Here is a 22,666-nt window from a genome sequence, read left to right as displayed (position 1 = left end):
GGATCCTCTCAGAATCCCTCAACCTTGATCCTTCCTCTTCTTCTTTCTTCACTGCCTCAGATTACGAAACATTCTGCACAATTATGTCTCTGGTCACCTCAATCTGCCTCTCTCGCACCGGACACTTCCGATCCCCAGCAACATAGGCACCCCTACAGTTGACACACACTACTTTATCCACCAAAACCACACAATCTATTTTTTTATATATATATATTTTTTAAAACCTTTATTTAACTATGCAATTCAGTTAAGAACAAATTCTTATTTACAATGACGGCCTATCAAAAGGTCTCCTGCGGGGATCGGGGATTAAACAAAAACTAAAAACATAGGACAAAACACACATCATGGCAAGAGAGATCACAACAATACATGCCCTTCTGCAGACTTACCACATCTAAGATTCTCCGCCCTCTACACACTGCTGCAACATGGCCATAAACGTTGCACCTGAAACATCGGAGTGGATTCGGCACCCAAGCTCTAACAGGACAATTTATATATCCTAACATGACTTTGTGAGGTAAATACAGACTCAAAACTCAAAAGGACTGATAGTGACTCCTCTGTTTCACCAAGCTCATCACCGGGTATGCGTCGCACCAAATGACAGGCTTCACAAACACCAGGAATCTTCATCTTCAATTACTCCACCTCTACACTTAACGCTACCCCAGAAATCACTTTCAATGGTGCCCTATTCCTAAGCGCAAAGCAAGAAACAGATCTTGACCCAGATGAAATGAGACAGAGCACCCGCTTCCTCTGGGCAGAAGACACACAAATAAATATAAGTCCAGTACAGGTTACCTTCATTCGTCCTTTCCCACCCACCCTAAACCACAAATATATCTGCCAAAAGGCAGGGATCCACTTTCTCCAAAAATGTCACTCCTACTGGACCAGATTCTTCTCATCATCGATTCCAAGCTCGGGCTCTGAGCTCTTTACCACAAATTCCACCTCACTTAACTCCCTCATTCACTTCCTTTTCACCTCCAGAACTCGGTATGGCTTACGGCTCACATCAATCTTCACTCCTTGTGAAAATCTTCCAATTTTCCACGTAAAAATGTATTTCTTCCCTTGAGAGATGCCATCTCTTCGGTTCCTTCCTTTGTCTGTTGCATGCCCCCCAGACTTTAATGCAATCTTGTGGCTAACCACACATTTGCAATGGATAAACCACTTTATAAAGGCACATTAAATATTGCTGTATAATTATACAGTTTATACCCATTTTATACCGATTGTCTGTATACATAGCCTATAAGAATATTTGTAAACAAACCATAAATGTCTCTTTTTATTTATTGGAAAGCTGTGAGTGCTGTTGTATGACACAATATCAGTACTTGTTGCATTTTTTACTTGTCTAAGTCCTATCATCAACTGATTTCAGCCAGTGTATGGCTGTAGATTAACTGCAATGTTTGAATGGAATGTTGGCATATTGGCAGTTAATTTGAAAACTTTCTTGCTGGCTAACAAACATACAGTGCAGTTACATTTTTCAAATGTATTACTTTATACAATATCTTATCACAGCACTGGCAAACAACGGTTGACCAACTTCCTGACCAACATGACTGATCTTTATCCCATCACAAGAAGGTTCAGGTCTAATTGTAGTATTTTAATGACTAATTCTGACAAAAACATGAGCCTGCCACAACCATACTGCAATGGCACACCTCACAACTGTTCACATCGAATTACCATAAACTACAAGAAATGACCAGCATGACAACTACTGTTAGTTCTATCTGAAAAGGAATGCAAAATGTAGTGTCCATAAAAAAGGGACTAGAACGACTGATTAGAACGGAGCTTGTTCCCCCCCCCCCCCCCCCCCCCCCCCCCGAGTTCCCAGTTGTCTTGAGCGCACTGAAGTCGGATGTCGGAGATTCCGAGTTCCCAGTCTTGAACGCTGCATTACAACACCTGGATAGGTATTTTACATATCAGCTAACTACCACATTTGCAATCTGTCAGTCGCTGACACAGTTGACGTGGTACGCAACCATTGGGTGATGCATGCTACGTCTGAGCAGGGGAATACGACCCTTACATTTAGTTGATTACCCAGTCCCCTAGGGTGAAAAAGTACTTTCTCAGAGGTCAAAAGCCAGCACATGGTTCCTGTCTGCACCTAGAGAACATTAGCATTCTGTTCTGAATTAGCTTGTTTACACATTCAGTCCATGGCGTCAGGACTGTAGTCAAAACACAGATAAGCTTTTAAATTTGACTTCCAAATTAATCTTCACCTTGCAGTCTCACCTGGGATACAACTAGTTCAGTTATAATCCACTGACCAGTGCCACAGCATGTGGCCTGGAATTAACACATTACAAATGCATGACATTTCAATTAAAATGAGCTATAAAACACCAAGCATTATTACCACAAATATGATCAATTACATGTGTAAATAGACTAACATTACTATTTTTGCTGCATTGCCCCACAGTCCTGTGTTCAGAGCTACAGTGATCCATAAGCATGCACTCGTGACAAGTTCTTTCTCTCTTAGAAAGTCAAACTAAGGCCTAGACCAGAATGAGCACAGAGTAAATGTAATAAGGCCAGCAGATGAACAGATTACCATTTGTTCTGGAAACACTCATTGAGCTGAGGGTTAAACCAGGTTGATAATGCAGCAGTGTTTAAGGGGACCACTTTATTACCCTCATCTTCTCAATTCAACATGAAAGCTGAAAATATTAACTTCTGGAATTAGTTAAAAACCCTTTTTTTTAATACATTCTACAATATGATCAATGGAAACTTACTAGAATGTTAAGATACAGTATATAATAAAATACACAAATCTTAAACTGTGGTTTTATTTATATTCATTTCAGATATGATATACATTTAAAACATCTACATTTAATAAAACAATAGTTTTATGCGAGGCACAATCACATACTATGGAGTCATATTTCTAGACAAAAGAAAAAAAGAACAGGGAACAGGAATGCATTTTGCAAGGTAATGTTGCCATGCATTTTGTGATGAGTTTCAGGCTCAAAAGAAAAATAAATATACTTTGGGAGTGTAAGTAGATCCCTTTCTAGCCAGGGCTTAATATTGGCACCAAACAATCAAAATAATGTTAGTATATAAACTCAATTTATCAAATGCTGATAAAAAGGGTTGTTCCACGAAATGAGTGCCTTTTGCCTACCTTCAATATTTGAAGTAGAAATAGTGCACCAATATTGCATTTTAAAAGCCTGTTGTATTCAATAATGTCCCCTACAATAGACTACATGGAGAATTCAGATGAACACAAAAAGACTTGCCCTAAGTGCCAAAATCCAGCATTTTGACAAGTCCCACTGTGAACCCTCTGACTGAGGAAGATTTTAACCCCAAAATGTCTTCAAGTTTTCACCATCATGAGTTTTAAAGGAAAAACAAATAAAACTGTCCCTCATTTTAAGATCAACCCTGTTACCTGAACTCTTTAATATGGTGAAACTAGTCCTATTATTATTATTATTATTTTTTTTTTAATATCCAAAGTAACATTGGAACATCTAATAGTCAAATCAGTGTATAAGCAGGTGAGCTGGTTCTACTCTTTTGGCCATTTCCTGGTGTTTTGCTGTGGAAAACAGAGTGGGTTAAGCAGAACACATCAACCCTGTTAACTATACAGGCTACAAATGTTCACTATTTGTGAAGTTTGCATTCGATTGCCGCTCCCTGTTGCACACAACCTTCCATTCCCTGTCACATGGGAATTTATGGAATATTTATGATGAAAATTGTCAACCCTGTTACGGTCAACCTTGTTACTTTATATGGCACTTAGTAATTTAAAATGTGTTTTTTTTAACCTTAAGATGAGAACTTGTTTTTCATTAAGTTGAACATATGTTCTTTATGACAGAATGTAAAAATTGGGTGAAACTAAGTTTGTCCCACATCTCAAAAGTTACACATCTCAAAAGGCACCGAATTAGTGGAATGACCCAAAAACAACCTTTGTAGCAAATGATGCGTCATTTCACCTGATAACTCGTCAAAAGCGAACTAATGTCAATGATTAAAATGCTGACATTATAAATCAGCTGGCAAAACTAAAAAAAGTGTTTCTCATTTTAGGCTTCATTAAGGAAATGTTGTACCTTTCCCTTAGTTCTGCCCCCTCGTTGAGCTCCACTGAAAGCAGGACGGTGCAAAAGGAAAAGCATCTGGTTATGTGTTCCTCACCCTGGGCATGGAATGGAATGAGGGCTCATGGCAAGCAAGGTGCAAATACAAGAAGCCCAAACCATAGTGGGTAAACCAGGCTTTCACATGTTATTTAGTTCCATTAGAGTCTGGTCCAGCATCTGGTGCATATCAAGGTTCTCCTCTTTAGCATGTGCCAGTTTCTCTGTTAGACACCAAATAAAACAAAATATTAAAATCCAAGCTACCATCACACAACATGCAAAAGAAGTATATCGTACGGTTAGGTCTACATAATTAGCTAACAAATGCAAGACACTTTCAGTTTTAGAGAAAAACTAAAATGCTGTGACTATGCTATGGCAGTAAACATGCAGGAAATAAACATTTTTACAGCATAGCCTTCCCCATGCTCTAAACATGGACAATTAACAATACTGTATATACTACCTGGTTGTATGTCAGAGTATACAGTAAATATACAGATTAGAGATAATCCCAGATGTATACATTTATACAGTACCAGTCAAAAGTTAACACACCTACTCAATGGTTTTTCTTTTTACAATTTTCTACATTGTAGAATAATGAATACATTAAAACTATTAAATAACACATGGAATCATGTAGTAACCCCCAAAAAAGTTTAAAAAATATCTAAATATATGTAATATTTGAGATTCTTCAAAGTAGCCATCCTTTGCCTACTCAGCATTCTGCCAGTTTCATGAGATTGTCACGTGAAATCCATTTCAATTATCATGCGTGCCTTGTTAAAAAGTTCATTTGTGGAACTTCTTTCCTTAATGCATTTGAGCCAATCAGTTGTGTTTTGACAAGGTAGGGGTGGTATACAGAAGATAGTCTTTTAACAAATAGGGCTAAATCCATTTTATGGCAAGAACCAGTCAAATAATCAAAAAGAAACAGTTCATTACTTTAAGACCTGAAGGTCAGTCAATTGTGAAAATTAAGAACTTTTAAAAGTTATTACAGTGCAGTTGCAAAAACCAACAAGTGTTATGATGAAATTGGCTCTCATGAGGACTGCCACAGGAAAGGAAGTTACCTCTGCTGCAGAGGATTAGTTCATTAGAGTTACCAGCCTCAGATTGCAGCCCAAATAAATGCTTCAGAGTTCATCTCAACATCAACTGTTCAGAGGAGACTGCGTGAAATCAGGCCTTCATGGTCAAATTACTGCAAAGAAACCACTACTAAAAGGACACCAATAAGAAGAAGAGACTTGCTTGGGCCAAGAAACACGAGCAATGGACATTAGACTGGTGGAAATCGGTCCTCCAAATTGGAGATTTTTGGTTCCAACCACCGTGTCTTTGTAAGACGCAGAGTAGGTGAACGGAGGATCTCCGCATCGGTGGTTCCCACCGTGAAGCATGGAGGAGGAAGTGTTATGGTGTGGGGGTGCTTTGCTGGTGACACTGATTTATTTAGAATTCAAGGCACACAACCATCATGGCTACCACAGCATTCTGCAGCGATATGCCATCCCATCTGGTTTGCACTTAGAGGAACTATGATTTGTTTTTCAACAGGACAATGACCCAACAGAACTCCAGGCTGTGTAAGTGCTATTAGACGAAGGAGAGTGATGGAGTGCTGCATCAGATGACCTGGCGTCCACAGTCCCCCGACCTCAACCCAATTGAGATGGTTTGGGATGAGTTGGACCGTAGAGTGAAGGAAACACAGCCAACAAGTGCTCAGCATATGTGGGAACTCCTTCAAGACTGTTGAAAAAGCATTCCTCATGAAGCTGGTTTAGAGAATGCAAAGAGTGTGCAAAGCTGTCAAGGTAAAGGGTGGCTACTTTGAAGAATATAAAATATATTTTTAGTTACTACATGATTACATACATGTTATTTCATAGTTGAGTCTTCACTATTATTCTACAATGTAGAAAATACAAAAAATAAAAAACCTTTGAATGAGTAGGTGTGTCCAAACTTTTGACTGGTACTGTATGCTGCTAGCTTGTTACTCCAGCAGTAACACTTAACTCCAGAATGATTAGCATCACATACACACACACTTGCAATACTGTACATAAATAAGCTCATTACTTAAATAGATGAAACATTCACACACTGTTTAGTCCTCATTCAAGGCCACTCTTAGTTCGTTAGAGAGAAGGCGGTTTTTCTCAAGTTGCTGGTAGAGGTGATCTTGGCAGTCGGAAAGCAGGTAGGAAAGAGAAAGAAGAGAGGAAATCAGTGCAGTACCAGACGAGAGCTCAAGAGAAAGCTTAATGTGGGATCACTTCGCACCTAATTATACATTACCTCATTTGAAAATTATATAGAAGGTCTACTCTCCACAGAACAGTGGAGCAGTAACAGCAGAAGTGATGGGTAGAATGCCTCTGAACTTTGTGAATGGAGATTTGAAAATTTCTCTTGGGTGGATAATTGAGCAAACAAGTAATAAATTGCCAGACACTTGTCTAGTGGGCTCTACGCCACTAAATATACCTTCCAGAACCAGAAGGCCTGTACGGATCCTGCTTAAAGTCTTACAGGTGCATCTAAGGTAGTATAAAAGTTTAAATTCCAGCCTTGTATGGAGGACCACTACCTGATGTCAGATTCCCAGGATTTTCCACATGAAAATAGATTAATTTTCAACTATAAAAGGATATTGCAAATTACAGACGTCATGTCATCAACATTGCAATGGTCAATCATACTTGCCATCCTTTTTTCAACTCACTTATTTCAAACACTCAGAGGCAGACAATCTTAGACACTGTCCTTCTCTTTACTCTACCTGTTCAATAGCAACCCAACATGTGCCACCTGTCGATCAAACCATTACATTAACTATATTGTACTAAGCCAAATTACACTCACCTAAGCAGCTACATTTGTTTTAACAACATGTGTAATGCCATGATGCGCCTAAAAACCTAGACCTTCAATAAGTCTGTAAGAACCATTATTCCCTTAAGGCTAGACCCAATAAATGAGGGAAAGTTGAATAAGGGCTACAAGTGTGCAGTAGGCCTACTTGCAAGAAATGTTCAGTACAGTGCACTAAATGTATTTTGCTCCTCAAAATGAATTAACCTTTTAATGTCCATTGCTGTTGATTTGCCAACCAAATCATTAGATGTACTGTCAACTGAAAGTGTAAGAATGTTAGCACCCCAACATTTGTTTAGTTCTGTTCTGCAGAGTTCTGTCATACTATCCAGGTCTGTGCACAAACAATTCGAGCTTCTACTTTTAAAAATCTACCTTTCCAGAAACAAGTCTCTCATCGTTGCCACTTGTTATAGATCCCCCTCAGCCCCCAACAGTGCACTGGACAACATATGTGAATTGATCGCCCCCCATCCATCTTCAGAGTTCGTACTGTTAGGTGACCTAAACCGGGATATGCTTAACACCCCGGCCATCCTACAATCTAAGCTAGACGCCCTCAATCTCACACAAACTATCAAGGAACCTACCAGGTACAACCCTAAATCCATAACCATGGGCACCCTCTTAGATATCATCCTGACCAACTTGTCCTCTAAATACACCTCTGCTGTCTTCAACCAGGATCTCAGCGATCATTGCCTCAATGCCTGCATCCGTGGTCAAACGACCACCCCTCATCACTGTCAAACACTCCCTAAAACACTTCAGTGAGCAGGCCTTTCTAATCTACCTGGCCCGGGTATTCTGGAAGGATATTGACCTCATCCCATTAGGAGAGGACGCCTGGTTACTCTTCAAAAGTGCTATCCTCGCTATCTTAAATAAGCATGCCCCATTCAAAACATGTAGAACTAAGAACAGATATAGCCCTTGGTTCACCCCAGACTTGACTGCCCTTGACCAGCACAAAAACATCCTGTGGCGTTCTGCATTAGCATCGAATAGCCCCCGCGATATGCAACTTTTCAGGGAAGTCAGGAATCAATATACTCATTTCGGAAAGACGAGGCTAGCTTTTTCACAGAAATTTGCTTCCAGTAGCACTAATTCTGAAAAGTTTTGGGATACTAAAGTCCATGGAGAATAAGAGCACCTACCAGATGCCCACTGCACTGAAGATAGGAAACGCTTACCACCGATAAATCTACGATAATAGATCATTTCAATAAGCATTTTTTCACGGCTGGCCATGCTTTCCACCTGGCTACCCCTACCAACATCTCAGCACCCCCCCCGCTTCTCCTTCACCCAAATACAGACAGCTGATGTTATGAAAGAACTGCAAAATCTGGATCCCTACAAATCAGCTGGGCTAGACAATCTGGACCCTCTCTAAAATTAAACTCAGAAATTGTTGCAACCCTATTACTAGCCTGTTCAACCTCTCGTATCGTCTGAAATCCTAAAAGATTGGATAACTGCCACGGTCATCCCCCTTTTCAAAGGGGGTGACACTAGACCCAAACTGTTATAGACCTATATCCATCCTGCCCTGTCTTTCTAAAGTCTTCGAAGACCAAGTTGTTGACCAGACTTGTTTATACTGTATTATTGACTGTATGTTTGTTTTGCTCCATGTGTAACTCTGTGTCGTTGTGTGTCGAACTGCTTTGCTTTATCTTGGCCAGGTCGCAATTGTAAATGAGAACTTGTTCTCAACCTGCCTACCTGGTTGCCTACCTGGTTAAGGTGAAATAAAATAAATAAAAAGTTAAACAGATCACCGATATCCCACCATATCTTCTCCACTATGCAATCTGGTTTCCGAGCTGGTCATGGGTACACCTCAGCCACACTCAAGGTCCTAAGCGATATCATAACCGCCATTGTTAAAAGACAATACTATGCAGCTGTCTTCATCGACCTGGCTTTCGACTGTCAATCACTGCATTCTTATCGGCAGACTCAATAGCCTTGGCTTCTCAAATGACTGCCTCGCCTAGTTCACCAACTACTTCTCAGATAAGAGCTCAATGTGTCAAATCGGAGGGCCTGTTGTCCGGACCTCTGGCAGTCTATGGGGGTGCCATAGGGTGCAATTCTCAGGCCGAGTCTTTTCTCTGTATGTATGTATGTATGTATGTATGTATGTATGTATGTATGTATGTATGTATGTATGTATGTATGTACAGTAGGGAGAACAAGTATTTGATAACATGCTAAATCGGCAGTGTTTCCTACTTACAAAGCATGTAGAGGTCTGTAATGTTTATCATAGGTACACATCAACTGTGAGAAACTGAATCTAAAACAAAAATCCAGAAAATCACACTGATTTATAAGAAATTCATTTGCATGACATAAGTATTTGATCACCTACCAACCAGTAAGAATTCCATCTCTCACAAACCTGCTAGTTTTTCTTTAAGAAGCCCTCCTGTTCTCCACTCATTACCTGTATTAACTGCAACTGTTTGAACTCATTACCTGTATAAAAAGACACCTGTCAACACACTCAAACAGACTCCAACCTCTCCACAATGGCCAAGACCAGAGAGCTGTGTAAGGACATCAGGGATAAAATTGTAAACCTGCACAAGGCTGGGATGCGCAACAGGACAATAGGCAAACAGCTTGGTGAGAAGGCAACAACTGTTGGCGCAATTATTAGAAAATGGAAGAAGTTCAAGATGACGGTCAATCACCCTCGGTCTGGGGCTCCATGCAAGATCTCACCTCATGGGGCATCAATGATCATGAGGAAGGTGAGGGATCAGCCCAGAACTACACGGCAGGACCTGGTCAACAACCTGAAGAGAGCTGGGACCACAGTCAAAGAAAACCATTAGTAACACACTACGGCGTCATGGATTAAAATCCTGCAGCGCACGCAAGGTCCCCCTGCTCAAGCCAGCGCATGTCCAGGCCCGTCTGAAGTTTGCCAATGACCATCTGGATGATCCAGAGGAGGAATGGGAGAAGGTCAATGTGTCTGATGAGACCAAAAAAAACACAAAAAAAAAAAAGGGTCTAAACTCCACCTGCCGTGTTTGGAGGAAGAAGGATGAGTACAACCCCATCCCAACCGTGAAGCATGGAGATGGAAACATCATTCTTTGGGGATGCTTTTCTGCAAAGGGGACAGGACGACCGCACCGTATTGAGGGGAGGATGGATAGGGCCATGTATCGCGAGACCTTGGCCAACAACCTCCTTCCCTCAGTAAGAGCATTGAAGATGGGTCGTGGCTGGGTCTTCCAGCATGACAACGACCTGAAACACACAGCCAGGGCAACTAAGGAGTGGCTCTGTAAGAAGCATCTCAAGGTCCTGGAGTGGCCTAGTCAGTCTCCAGACCTGAAGCCAATGGAAAATAGAACATCTTTGGAGGGAGCTGAAAGTCCGTATTGCCCAGCGACAGCCCTAAAACCTGAAGGATCTGAAGAAGGTCTGTATGGCGGAGTGGGCCAAAATCCCTGCTGCAGTGTGTGCAAACCTAGTCAAGAACTACAGGAAACGCATGATCTCTTTAATTGCAAACAAAGGTTTCTGTACCAAATATTAAGTTCTGCTTTTCTGATGTATCAAATACTTATGTCATGCAATACAATGCATATTAATTACTTAAAAATCATACAATGCGATTTTCTGGATTTTTGTTTTAGATTCCGTCTCTCACAGTTGAAGTGTACCTATGATAAAAAAATTACAGACCTCTACATGCTTTGAAAGTAGGAAAACCTGCAAAATCAGCAGTGTATCAAATACTTGTTCTCCCCACTGTATGTAAAAATGATGTCGCTCTGGCTGCTGGTGATTCTCTGATCCACCTCTACGCAGACGACACCATTCTGTATACATCTTGCCCTTCTTTGGACACTGTGTTAATAACCCTCCAAATGAGCTTCGACTCCATACAACTCTCCTTCCGTGGCCTCCAACTGCTTTTAAATGCTAGTAAAACTAAGTGCATGCTCTTCAACAGATCGCTGCCCGCACCCTCCCACCCGACTAGCATCACTACTCTGGACGGTTCTGACCTAGAATGTGGACAACTACAAATACCTAGGTGTCTGGTTAGACTGTAAACTCTCCTTAAGCATCTTCAATTCAAAATTAAAATCAGCTTCCTATTTTGCAACAATGCATCCTTCACTCATGCCGCCAAACATACCCTCGCTAAACTGACTATCCTACCGATACTTGACTATGGTGATCTCATTTACAAAATAGCCCCCCAACACTCTACTCAGCAAACTGGATGTAGTCTATCACAGCGCCATCTGTTTTAGCACCAAAGCCCCATATACTACCCACCACTGCAACCTGTATGCTCTCGGTGGCTGGCACTCACTACATATCTGTTGCCAAACCCACTGGCTCCAGGTCATCTGTAAGTCGTTGCTAGGTAAAGCCCCGCCATCTCAGCTCACTGGTCACCATAGCAACACCCACCCGTAGCACACGCTCCAGCAGGTATATTGCACTGGTCATCCCCAAAGTCAACACTTACTTTAGTCACCTTTCCTTCCAGTTCTCTGCTGCCAATGACTGGAATAAATTGCAAAAATCTCTGAAGCTGGAGTCTTAGATCTCCCTCTAACTTTAAGCATCAGCTGTCAGAGCAGCTTACCAATCACTGTACACAGCCAATCTGTAAATAGCACACCTCAGCCCCATATTATTACTTACCCTCTTGCACCCCAGTATCTCTACTTGAATATCATCTGCACAATCACTCCAGTATTAATGCTAAATTGTAATTATTTTTCCTCTCTATGGCCTATTTATTGCCTACCTCCCTACATTTGCACACACTGTACATAGATTTTTCTATTGTGTTATTGACTGTAACATTTGTTTATGTGCAACTCTGTTTTTGTCACACTGCTTTGCTTACACTGCTTTGCTTTATCTTGCCCAGGTCACAGTTGTAAATGAGAACTTGTCGTCAACTGGCCTACCTGGTTAAATAAAATAAATTATGATTTTCTGAGATATAAAAACTAAAAAACAAGGAAAACTTGACTAACATCAAGGCATCCTAGTTTTATTAGAGCGCTTGAGATCAAATAAAAGCTTACATAAAAGGAAGTTTCTGTTAACACAAAGATTCTGTTGGAAGAGTGACACGTTTAGCAACACACCAGCGCTATTGGAGCCACAGCAATGCCCCACTGAGGAATACAGAAAACGTATGGCAACTACTCAACCACCTCAAAACACAAAAGGTTGGACCAAACTTCTCTGATCACATGAAGACCTTTCCATGGAGTCATGAGAAGAGTCACTTGAATAAACCACTCTGTCATACAGATTTGGATTGACAAAGTCTGCATTTGCTCAGATGCCAAAGGGACACCGGACAAAAACCCACCTTCCAAAAGCAACCAGATTGTACAGTTCACCCTCAACTGTGGTTATCACAGAACAAAAAGGAACTTCAAGGGGGCCTTTCTTCCATACAGAAGTAGACCTTGTTAGTAGTAGATACAAGTGACCTACACTTGAAAAGGTGCAGAAAAGAAACAAAGCACATTGTGTTTCTCAATGTAGTCAATGTAAGACCCAGTAGAAGGCTCACATTGAAATACAAAGAGTTGTATTGCATTTCAATAGACACCTTGCATGCATTAAGGGCTGACAAAATATACTGAATATTTTGAAATTAAGACTTTAATTTTGTTGGTTGAACAATGTACATTTCAAATACTCACAAAAAAAATTAAGGGAATGTCAAAAGTAATACAATATGGTCAAAATGAAAGTCCAAACCAGTAAACAAAGAACCTCCATGCTGTGTTCTGTTCATACAAAACAAGTCTCTAGGCTCACGCACTGTACTGCTAAAATGGTTACTGACTATCATGGCGAGAATGTCCTCACAACCACACGCAAGTTAGTGTGAGAGGAAACCACTGACTGAGCTTAAACACTTACCACATAATTGGCCGTACTTACTGACAATATACAACTACCCTTAAGCCCATCCCTTGACTATGACCTTAAGACTACCTTGTGTATAAAAATGAAATAGCTGCTTTCTAACAGTAACCACTTTATTTTGTATGAACACAAAACAGCAGACAGATGGAGAACAGAGAGAACAGAAGGGTGTGATGGCTGGACAATGGGTAGGTGAGGTGCAAGGAGGCGACAGAGGCACAAGCAGGCAGCACAGTTGAAGAATTACATGGAAGTCATGTCATTGAGGGCGTGGTCCAGCTCCTCGCTGATGGCCTTGTGCTTCAGTTTCTGGGCATACAACTCATCTATTGGGACATGGACCAAGTGCACCAAAAAGGGAGGAGGGGGCAGAAATGGAGGGGTGCGTGGGAAGGGGGGGTGAAGGTTGTCCAAGTCATCAGCAAGACCCCAGAGGGAGGGGGAGAGAGATGGACAGAGTGGAAAAGGAAAACATGTTATACCAGAAGAGGATAGAACAGAAATCTGAATGAGGCCATGACAAATTCTTCAGCATCATCAAGAAATAGTGAATATGTTACTGGAGCTGGCCCTTGAACATCTCATGTCAGAGATTCCATTACCATATGGCTGCTTCCTCAGCCCTACAAATTACTATGACAGCCTCATGAGACATTCTTTAATCAGATGGATGATTAACAGGAATCAGCAGCTGTAGGGCAGCATTTCCCTTACCATGACTAATAGCCCGTTCTCATTGAGCAGATGCAATGCAACTTCATTGTTGCAGATACAGGCAAAAGCAACCAAATCTATGAACAATCTTAAATATAGTGACAAGGAATACCTGTCAAATGTCCAACTACCAATGTAATTGCCACTCAGCTGTAACCCAAAAGTAGATTGACTCAATATGGGGTACGTGATACTCAAAAGACACTGATAATAACAGAAATGAGAGGTAGCAAAGATTAGATTGCAAAAAAAGGGAAGAGTATTTCCTCCTCTAGAAGAGATTTGAGAAGTAGACACTCACCGAATGGCCATGAATGAGACCAACTAACACTATATAATGTAGACCTACTCCAAACAGATCAATGTACAGTTTTGAAATGAACTGCAAAAACGTAATACCTTCCAAGTCGTCAATGGTCTTCTCAAGCTTGGTTACTGATCTCTCAGCGAACTCAGCACGTGTCTCAGCCTGTGGTAGACAGACAGGTTCTTAAGAATCAGTAGGTTTTTAAAGTTCACACAGTGAGTGATGCTGCGATAGTTTAGGCCTACAGCACCGAAATAGCCTGGCCTCTGGCCAAAGTCTGTAGATAAGGGGGGGGGGGGGGGGGGGGGGGGTTGTGAAACTTGCCTCCTTCAGCTTGTCGGTGAGGACCTTCATCTCCTCCTCATACTTGTCCTCCTTATGTGAGTACTGTGGACCAAAAGAGTCATGCATTTACCCACAGATAACTGCTACACCCCCACCAGTCTACAGAGACAGATACATGGTCTAAAAACACTCACTTTACATGTTATATAAAACAAAGACTTTACATCTAATGACAATTTATCATAATACAGTTCTACCATGATACAATAGGTTTATTTTCAATTGACAGAAAAAAATACTGGAAGGTCCAATTGCCTTACATCTGCAGAAAGTACAAAGTTAGACTAATCTTAGACCAAGGCAATTTGTATGCCAGATACTGTATCCATTGAACAAAGTGTTGCTGTAAATGGTTCTTTAGGTTCCTTCCATCCATTAATTCTCCAGCATGGCTCTGGAGAAGCTGGTATGGACAGCATGCCTGAACACAGCAGCAGACTACCTACCTTCTCAGACTGGGCCTCCAGTGACTTCAGGTTGTTGGTCACAGTTTTCAACTCTTCTTCAAGCTCAGAACATTTGCTGGTGTTAGAAGGGAGAAGGTGCAGAGGGTCCAGAGAAAAGTGTGCCGAAATAGAGGGGGATATTGAGACACCAATGAGAAAAGGAAGCAGGAAGGAAAGAGGGAGACCAGGAAAGAGGAGAAGAAATAAAACAAAATGAATACGAACTAGCGGAACTACAGGAAGGAGACCAAAGTACCTCAACACAGCAGGAACGTGACAATATTAACAGAGGTGGAGAGAAGACTACAAAGAAACTTTCATAAATGCCTTTTAGCATGCAGATTTGGTCAGATTAAGACTACTGGCGAATACTGCATGTGAAAGATGTTATTCTTGCACAGTCCCTGCCAGGTTAGAGGTGTAAAAGGTTCTAGTTTTAGGATATCCCGAGCGTAAGCCCAAACAAAGGAAAATATAGCAAAGCAGAGCAAGGTGCAAAGAGGAAAGAGGCATCATTCAGCAGAGTGAATGAACGTGACAAGAGGAAGTAGTACAAAAGTCTATAAAGATAGGTCTAACAGAATACATTGTTAGTCTGCAGTACCTTTGCTTCAGAAGCTGTAAGTGATTTTAAGCTTTGTTCCAAAACTCTTAGCTCGTCCTCCGATCTTCGAATCCGTCTGTTAGTGGATGTGGCGAACGAAACGGCCATTCAAAACATGGAACACATGCAAATTAATAGTACATGCAACAACGAGCGTGAGCAACATGTTGAAAATAAACACTAAACTTTGAGCCAGGCGTGGTGTTAAAGTAGAATGTTAAATAACTCCAGCCATGCATGTTAATTAAGTGCAGCGTTACTGTTAGGGGCATTAGATCTTACCCTTCTGAAAGTTCAGCGCGCTCCTCTGTACGCTCCAGATCACTCTCAATGATGACCAGCTTACGGGCAACCTTTAGGCACAGAACACCAAGGAGTTACACTCTATAGACAAAAGGTCTGTGTATATATACACACACAATACATCTGTGTACTGTACATATACCCTATATGAATTGGGGTATGTCAGGGTAGAGATGACTAAATCACCATGTTTGCTTTACAAAGTGGACTCAATCATACGTGTGTGTGTGCCATTATGTTATTGTAGGTTAAAGGAAGGGTGTGGGGAGGCTGGGCTGCAGAGACAGCTGGACAGCAGCCAACAACTGCAGTAGCTGAGAGACTCGCCTCCTCGTATTTGCGGTCAGCCTCCTCGGCGATGTGCTTGGCCTCCTTCAGCTGGATCTCCTGCAGCTCCATCTTCTCCTCATCCTTGGAGGCTCTGTTCTCAATGACCTTCATGCCTCTGAGCAGGGAAGGGAGAGACAGGCAGTAGACATTAGAAAGAGTCCCATCCCTAGGCTCATAGCAGCACTGCGCAGTAACTCAATGACTCAGATCAATAGTTTGAGTCCAAGACTAAACTTGGGTGGGCAGTGTACGCCCAGTGCACATCCAGACCGGCTGGCTGCTTGTGAATCTTTAATATGCCCTTTCAATGTCAAGGCCTGGCAGCTTTCTTATGGGACTGATGGGGGAAAATACTGCACTGCTGTAGCACTGGGGATGACAGGGCAGGCCTAGCCCACACAGGGTCTGACCTAGAGTCTCAATAGAGTTCAGGCACTGGGCTGTGCAGCACAGAGGGGCTGTTTATACACCAAACAAAGGAATGGAAACAGAGCCTCGCGTCACGGCCCATTTATTCAGGACCTCAGTCTCGACAAACAGCTTGTGTTTGTTGAAATTGGTCAGTGGCACCGCCAGTCATGACTTAGGCTAAAGCTGCCCGTAGTATAAAGGCCCTAACAACTCCAAATACAGTAAGGAGCAAGGGAAACAGTCTACTCTACAGTCTAACTCCCTGTCCTCAATAAGTGCACACCTCTCAGACTCATCAGCTGCCTTCTCAGCCTCCTCCAGCTTGGTCAGGGCAGTTGTCAGACGCTCCTGAGCACGATCCAACTCCTCCTCAACTAGCTGGATACGTCTGTTAAGGGAAGCGACATCGGCCTCAGCCTAGGAGAGAAGAACTTGTCAAAACCTGCATCTTGGGGCAAAATGTATTAAGACAAACATACATACACAGTACTCTCAAGGACACACAAACAAATATCAACATCAATAACACTGGTGACTTTTCCACTAGTGTCTTGTGCGTTTTATAAGTGAGCGGTCTGTGTAATTACTATTTAAGTGGTGCTTTCTGCATCCGACAACCTAACGGCAGTGGCATCTGTTGGGGAGAGAAGAGGGCCTTCCCAGGAGGATTCCCCTGTGCTGTGCTGCACTCCACACACTGTGTGTAATGAGAACAATGCTCCTGGCTGGCACAGGCTGAATACCTAGCCTCATTATGAGACCCCAGAGGGGACATTAACAAGGAGCCTGCTGCAGTCATTGTGTGCCACAGAGGTTTACACTGCCAAAGGCCACACACACACCACTGAAGGAGTCCCCAGTGGACCAAAACTGAAGATTCGATTAAGTTCAGCTTTCATGTCACAAAATGGCTACTCTATCTTTGTTATTTGACTGGTGACCTGTTGTGGTGTGACTTACTATCAAGTTTTCCCCCTTAATGTTCTAATGATCTTACCTTCAGTACTATAGAGGAAGTGAAATTCAGCTACAATGCTACAGGTATGCTTTTATATGTGGTAATAAAACGGAACATTTGATAGCAGAAACAATGGCTAGGGACAGCCGCTCCTCTATCCTTTTTGTTGTTGTTTCTATAAGCACTAAAAGGCTACTTATTTTAAATCTTAAAAACACTTTTTGTATGGAAACCAAAAGACAACCATATCTGACCTTGGTTTATGAGTATGTGCAGTGGCACTACCCAGTCTTTACACCTGATGAACCACCCCAGACTTGTAAGAGTGGTGTGCAGGATCAAAGTCCATTTCATGTTGCGAATGGAGATATAGAAACTAGCCAGTGAAATTAAGATAAATATCAGTTCATCTAGTGGCTTTTCAAACCCCACCCCAAAGCCACAAGTGTTTCCTTTAAATAAACTACCAATAACCTAGTCATATAAGTGACCATGTTGATGCGGGCAATTAACCCTCCAAATGGAAAATGCATTATAGGCTGCATTTCCTGTTTCTATAGGCCAGAGTCTGGCCCCCTGTTCTTCAGAACATGTCACAACTCTTTGTCCTTATAACAGAAACCTTGTTTCAAACATAACTGACAGTATTAACAGTCTGTTATTGGTGTTCCTCAGCTCTGTTGCAGCATTTATTTTGAAGTTCCTTCCTGCTTAATTAAGTGAAAGAGTTTCAAAAAAGAGTTGAGTAAACTTTGTGCTGCAATTGTGTTAAAGAGAATAATTTACTCAAATGTAATCTTGAGGTAACAATATATACTAAAGTGTGTGCAATAAGTAGCCTAGCATAGGAAATGAAAATATTGGGGGTGATGCAGTACCAAGAAACAATGTAGGCCTAACAATGCTGCAAGAACTGCTTGTGGCAACAGTTACATCATGTCCATCAATTAAGATACAAATATTCACGGGGTACAAAATAAGCATGATTACAAAGTAGAATTTAAATCCATCAAAAGGCCTGAAGTCCTCTACCGCCACAGTTGAACACTATTTATACTCGAGGAAATCATCCAATTGGTCTCAAACGCGTAATCTGTCAAGAGTTGGCATATTGTCAGCAATGAGCATGACACATTTAGTTTGTTAGCTACCAAACACCACAACGGGATGTCGGAGAAATTCCGCTATGTCAGTGTGCTGCGTGCATCACCATGCATTTGTACAGCCTGTGCAACTCCATCGGACATTAAACATTGCAAAATTAATATATCATTGTTGCACTTGATACATATTTTGAAGCAATTTTACAGCTTTGCAGTTATTTTATGACATGCTTACTGATTCTCTGGCTTTCCTCTCCAAACCCAATTCTCTCTGTAGTCTTTCAGTTCTTTCTTCGGCACCGTCAGCCTGCTGTTGCAAGGTTTTTATTTTCCGTTTAACCGCCTCCAATGATGTTATACCTGCCATTATGTCAACTTGCTAAGATAACTACGTTTTTAAGACTTTCCTTGGAATGGACATTGAGCACAACGACGCCCTGGAATGTACGAGGATGGCTGCCCGCGATTCTCGAGTCGTCTGTGAGGACGCACACAGCAATAACTGAACATTACACCGGAAGTAACCATATTTTCATAGCCAAGTCCAAGGCTACAACAAACGAAAATATATTGACACGTATACAAACAAATATTGATGTCGTTGTTTTCGTAATATAATAATGGTTAAACAACATTTGGTCACAATAAAAAGTGTATATGTGGTAGACATACAGTAATGATAAGGGCACGCCTTGTTATCATAAGCGTTCCTCAGGTAGGCTACCGTGCACTGGCATATAGCACCATCTGCTGCTATTATCTATAAAGTACACATGGGACTGAAAAGATTTTCAGACTGTAGTTCCTAAATAGCCCCAAGAGGAGGCCCTCTATATGCATTTGTAGAATCTTACTCAAGGAGGTCAACAAGTGGTTTCTTTCCTGATCTATTTTCCTTCATTTGCAGTGATATGAAAACATAAGATAGATTAAGCACAATGGCGAATGTCTTCCATTAATTGACTTTCACCAGTTTTTCAACTATATTATATTGGGGCGAAAGGTAGCCTAGTGGTTAGAGCGTTGGACTAGATCGAATCTGTCCTTCTGCCCCTGAACCAGGCAGTTCCTAGGGCGTAATTGAAAATACGATTTCCATCAACGCAGATAACGGAAAGGAGATGCGCATAGGAAGTTCCTTCAGTCGACTGAGATGTAGGCTACCCTATGGACACTTTCAATAAATGAAAATCAGTTGTCAACGTTTCATTCGATAACCTCTTCATTTGTTGATTATTGCTGTTTTTTTGTTGTTGTTGATCTTAACTTAGATTATCATGCCATACAACTCCAGCCTATGCATTTGATAATTTTCTTCTGCTCCTGGATGCAGCTCCTTGTGTCACGCATGAATCTACATGCACACATATTCGGCATGGTTTCCCATTTTATGTAGTATTTCCCTAATTAAAAATGTCGATGCATGAAGCCAAATTAAACTCTCGGTAGCCTATGGGTTTAACTAAACTGACCTAAAAACATGAATTATAGGAACAAAAAATGACATGTTCAGGGGAAAATCGAATTTACTTTAGTCTGTTGCAAGAACAGCCCAAAGAAGTCATTTCAGTCTAACTTGACCATTGACCATATAAAGCAGTGAGCTATATTTATCCCTGCGCTGCTCTGTGTTCGCTCTCTGCTTGGAAACGGCACATTTAACTAATTCAGTTTCCACTCATAAATGTCCCCTCTTAAGGAGCTGTAGAGGAGAACTTGATTTACTGTCTTACATTGATGTAGCATATAGCATGGGGGTATCATATGTAGGCCATCTCAAATGTGGAGACATTCAAACACAAGAAAACTGAAACACTTTTGTTTTTAAAGTTGATATGACTTAGGTGACTTGTGATCGTTGACAGACAAACAAACAAACATCAACAAAATATATAAAATGACAGTTCAACAATATCTGGCACTATATCATGATCGTTTATGTGATTAAAATAGTATGCATATAGCATAATAGGTTACTTTCCAGTTGGCCCATAGACATATAGGGCTGGACATTACCTACATTTGGTAATCTGAGAATGGACTTTAAACAAAATAATGAGACAGAATAAAGGCCTCTCACGTTACACTGTCATTTTACAAGTTTTACAATTTGATCTGTGAGACAGAAAAGACGTGGGAAGCAGTGTGCAGGAATTGTGATTTTGTGCCCTTTACTTACATCAGTGGCTTTCTTCTCAGCCAGCTCAAGTTTCTCCTGTGCATCCTTAAGAGACTCAGAGTACTTGTCCAACTCATCCTCTGTTCCCTTCAGCTTCTTCTGCAGAGCTACCACGTCATCCTCGAGCTGAGGTGTGTTTTAGTGCGGATAGTTTCACAGCGGTAATCAGCGTGAAACAGAGGGCGTGAGCGCACACAAGGTACAAGAGCGCATACGGACAGCGAAAGGGAGAGAGAATAGAGAAGTTAGGGAAAATCATGCGAGCAACACAAAATACCTTGGTGGCCACCTCCTCCGCGCTCAGCAATTTTTCCTCGGCGGCTTGGAATTCATCAAGCACTTTATCTCTCTCATCTTCGGTGATCCGCAATTTCTTTTCCAACTCACTTATTTCATCCTCTAACTACACATGTACAAAGAACAACATTTTATTTAGTTGAATATAACATCTGAAACAAGTGATAATCATATTGCCATTATTCTGAAAGTATAGGCTACATGTTTCTCAATAGCCTATCCATATTCCCCACAACAGCAATATTCACCATTACAGTAATGTTTCTATTATCACGTCACGAATTAGCCTACCAGTCGTGAAAAGTTATTGGTATATATACTCCTCAGATCCTCGGATCATTCAAAATACTCCTTATTTTGAATGATCCGTAAAAGTGATACATCCACATTGTAGAGGTGGTCCATATTAAGAGACAGTGGCGCACAGAGCCACAGGTATTCGGGTGCTTTTTCTAGGATCATTTCGATTTTCCAAATAAAATGCCGACCTGTTTGCTCTTGTCCTCTGCTGCCTTCTTGTCTCCCTCGGCTCCCTCAGCTCTGTCCAAAGCATTCTCCTTGTCGAGCTTAAGCATCTGCATCTTCTTCTTGATGGCATCCATGGCTGCTTATTTTGTTGCTTGGCTCCACCAAATGTTCCAAAAGAGAGCCGAGGAAGGAGACTGAGCGTCTGTGCCTTACTGAACCTTGGTGGGAGTGCAAGCTCTTTCTGACTGTGCCCTGTCAAATAAGTACTTTCAGGGGGGGGGGGGGGGGGACTGAATTCCTTTGGACATCCAATACTTTTTTGGAGACGGCATCTCGGGGGTGCCTTCCCCATGTCGTATCTTTTTTTAATGGATCTGCTCCGGTGATTCGCTGCTCTCAGACATTTGACCATTGATATGACTATATAAGGTGATGGGGAGGAAAGCACAGCCCCCTCAAAACGTAGGTTCAGTTTTCTAAAGTGCTGCTGTTTGGGCAGGACACAATCCCGAGAAGATGGAGAGGAACTGTGAGAAAAATGTGCATTTACCCTTATGGAGTTGACACATTATTATACAGTTGTATCGGTGTATTTTAGAAACTGCTTAGAAACAGCATGTTAGCTGTGGACCATACAGTACAGTATGTAAAATGTATTGAGATTTGTCCATTCTGAGCTGATTTCAAATCGTGTTTAATGTTTGTTTTTTTGTCATTTTGTCCCAGGATACTGGACCATATACAACCGTGCCAGTGCCCAGTGCTACTCATGGAGCTGTCTGCAGGGCTTACATCAGCTTCTTTCCATCAGCATTTGTGTTGATATTGTCCTACTGTGAGGTGTTGTATTAGCTCAGGTCAAGTGTACAGTCAGTGAAGAGGTACTGCTGGTGAAAAACTCAGGTCAACCAGCCCCTCGAGGCATTGTTCACAATCTGAGAAGAGCCAGATAATGTATCAAGTAGCCTCCCTGCTAACTCTTTAAGCCAGACAGACTCCATGGGATACCCAAGTGAGATGGTATTTCAACAGCCCACCTGTTCCCTTTGACAGTCTACAGTAGCTGTGTAGTTCTCATGTTAGAGAACTGTCACTGCTGTTTAGACTGTTCAAGATGGATATATGAATAGTAATCATAAAAAAACTATCTACAGGGAAAGGCTTACTGTGGGCTCCCAA

The 22,666-nt window shown here is 41.6% G+C and overlaps 1 protein-coding gene across 18 annotated transcripts; it reads right to left on the bottom strand.

Moving 5' to 3' along the window:
• Nucleotides 1-2,836: 2,836 nt before the first annotated feature.
• LOC109889364 (tropomyosin alpha-1 chain-like) lies at nucleotides 2,837-21,822 on the bottom strand. Of its 18 annotated transcripts, XM_031822781.1 has the most exons (10): nucleotides 21,508-21,733; nucleotides 21,000-21,125; nucleotides 20,723-20,848; nucleotides 16,766-16,899; nucleotides 16,069-16,186; nucleotides 15,721-15,791; nucleotides 14,835-14,910; nucleotides 14,368-14,430; nucleotides 14,136-14,205; nucleotides 2,837-4,396 (listed from the first exon to the last, which is right to left on the bottom strand). In XM_031822781.1, exons 1-10 carry the CDS (start codon nucleotides 21,619-21,621, stop codon nucleotides 4,314-4,316), a joined length of 981 nt encoding a protein of 326 aa, XP_031678641.1. In that variant the 5' UTR covers nucleotides 21,622-21,733; the 3' UTR covers nucleotides 2,837-4,313. The 18 variants fall into 18 exon arrangements, with proteins under 18 accessions (XP_031678641.1, XP_020336334.1, XP_020336335.1 ...); XM_020480745.2 differs by lacking the exons at nucleotides 14,835-14,910; nucleotides 20,723-20,848 and adding an exon at nucleotides 15,439-15,514 and having other exon boundaries at nucleotides 21,508-21,822; XM_020480746.2 differs by lacking the exons at nucleotides 14,835-14,910; nucleotides 21,000-21,125 and adding an exon at nucleotides 15,439-15,514 and having other exon boundaries at nucleotides 21,508-21,734.
• Between the last annotated feature and the right edge of the window lie 844 nt (nucleotides 21,823-22,666).

This window comes from Oncorhynchus kisutch, linkage group LG4, assembly GCF_002021735.2.
Source record: "Oncorhynchus kisutch isolate 150728-3 linkage group LG4, Okis_V2, whole genome shotgun sequence".
In the NCBI taxonomy this organism is placed as follows: Eukaryota; Metazoa; Chordata; class Actinopteri; order Salmoniformes; family Salmonidae; genus Oncorhynchus; species Oncorhynchus kisutch.
The sequence above is the reverse complement of the archived record's forward strand: the minus strand, read 5'-3'. Positions and strand labels throughout refer to the sequence as shown.

Coding starts and splice junctions, on each gene's coding strand:
- LOC109889364 (XM_031822781.1), bottom strand. CDS start 21,621: ATGGATGCCATCAAGAAGAAGATGCAGATGCTTAAGCTCGACAAGGAG. Junction 15,792..16,068: donor CTGACCGCAAATACGAGGAG/GCGAGTCTCTCA, acceptor CTGTGCCTAAAG/GTTGCCCGTAAGCTGGTCAT. Junction 14,431..14,834: donor TGGAGGCCCAGTCTGAGAAG/GTAGGTAGTCTG, acceptor TTTGGTCCACAG/TACTCACATAAGGAGGACAA.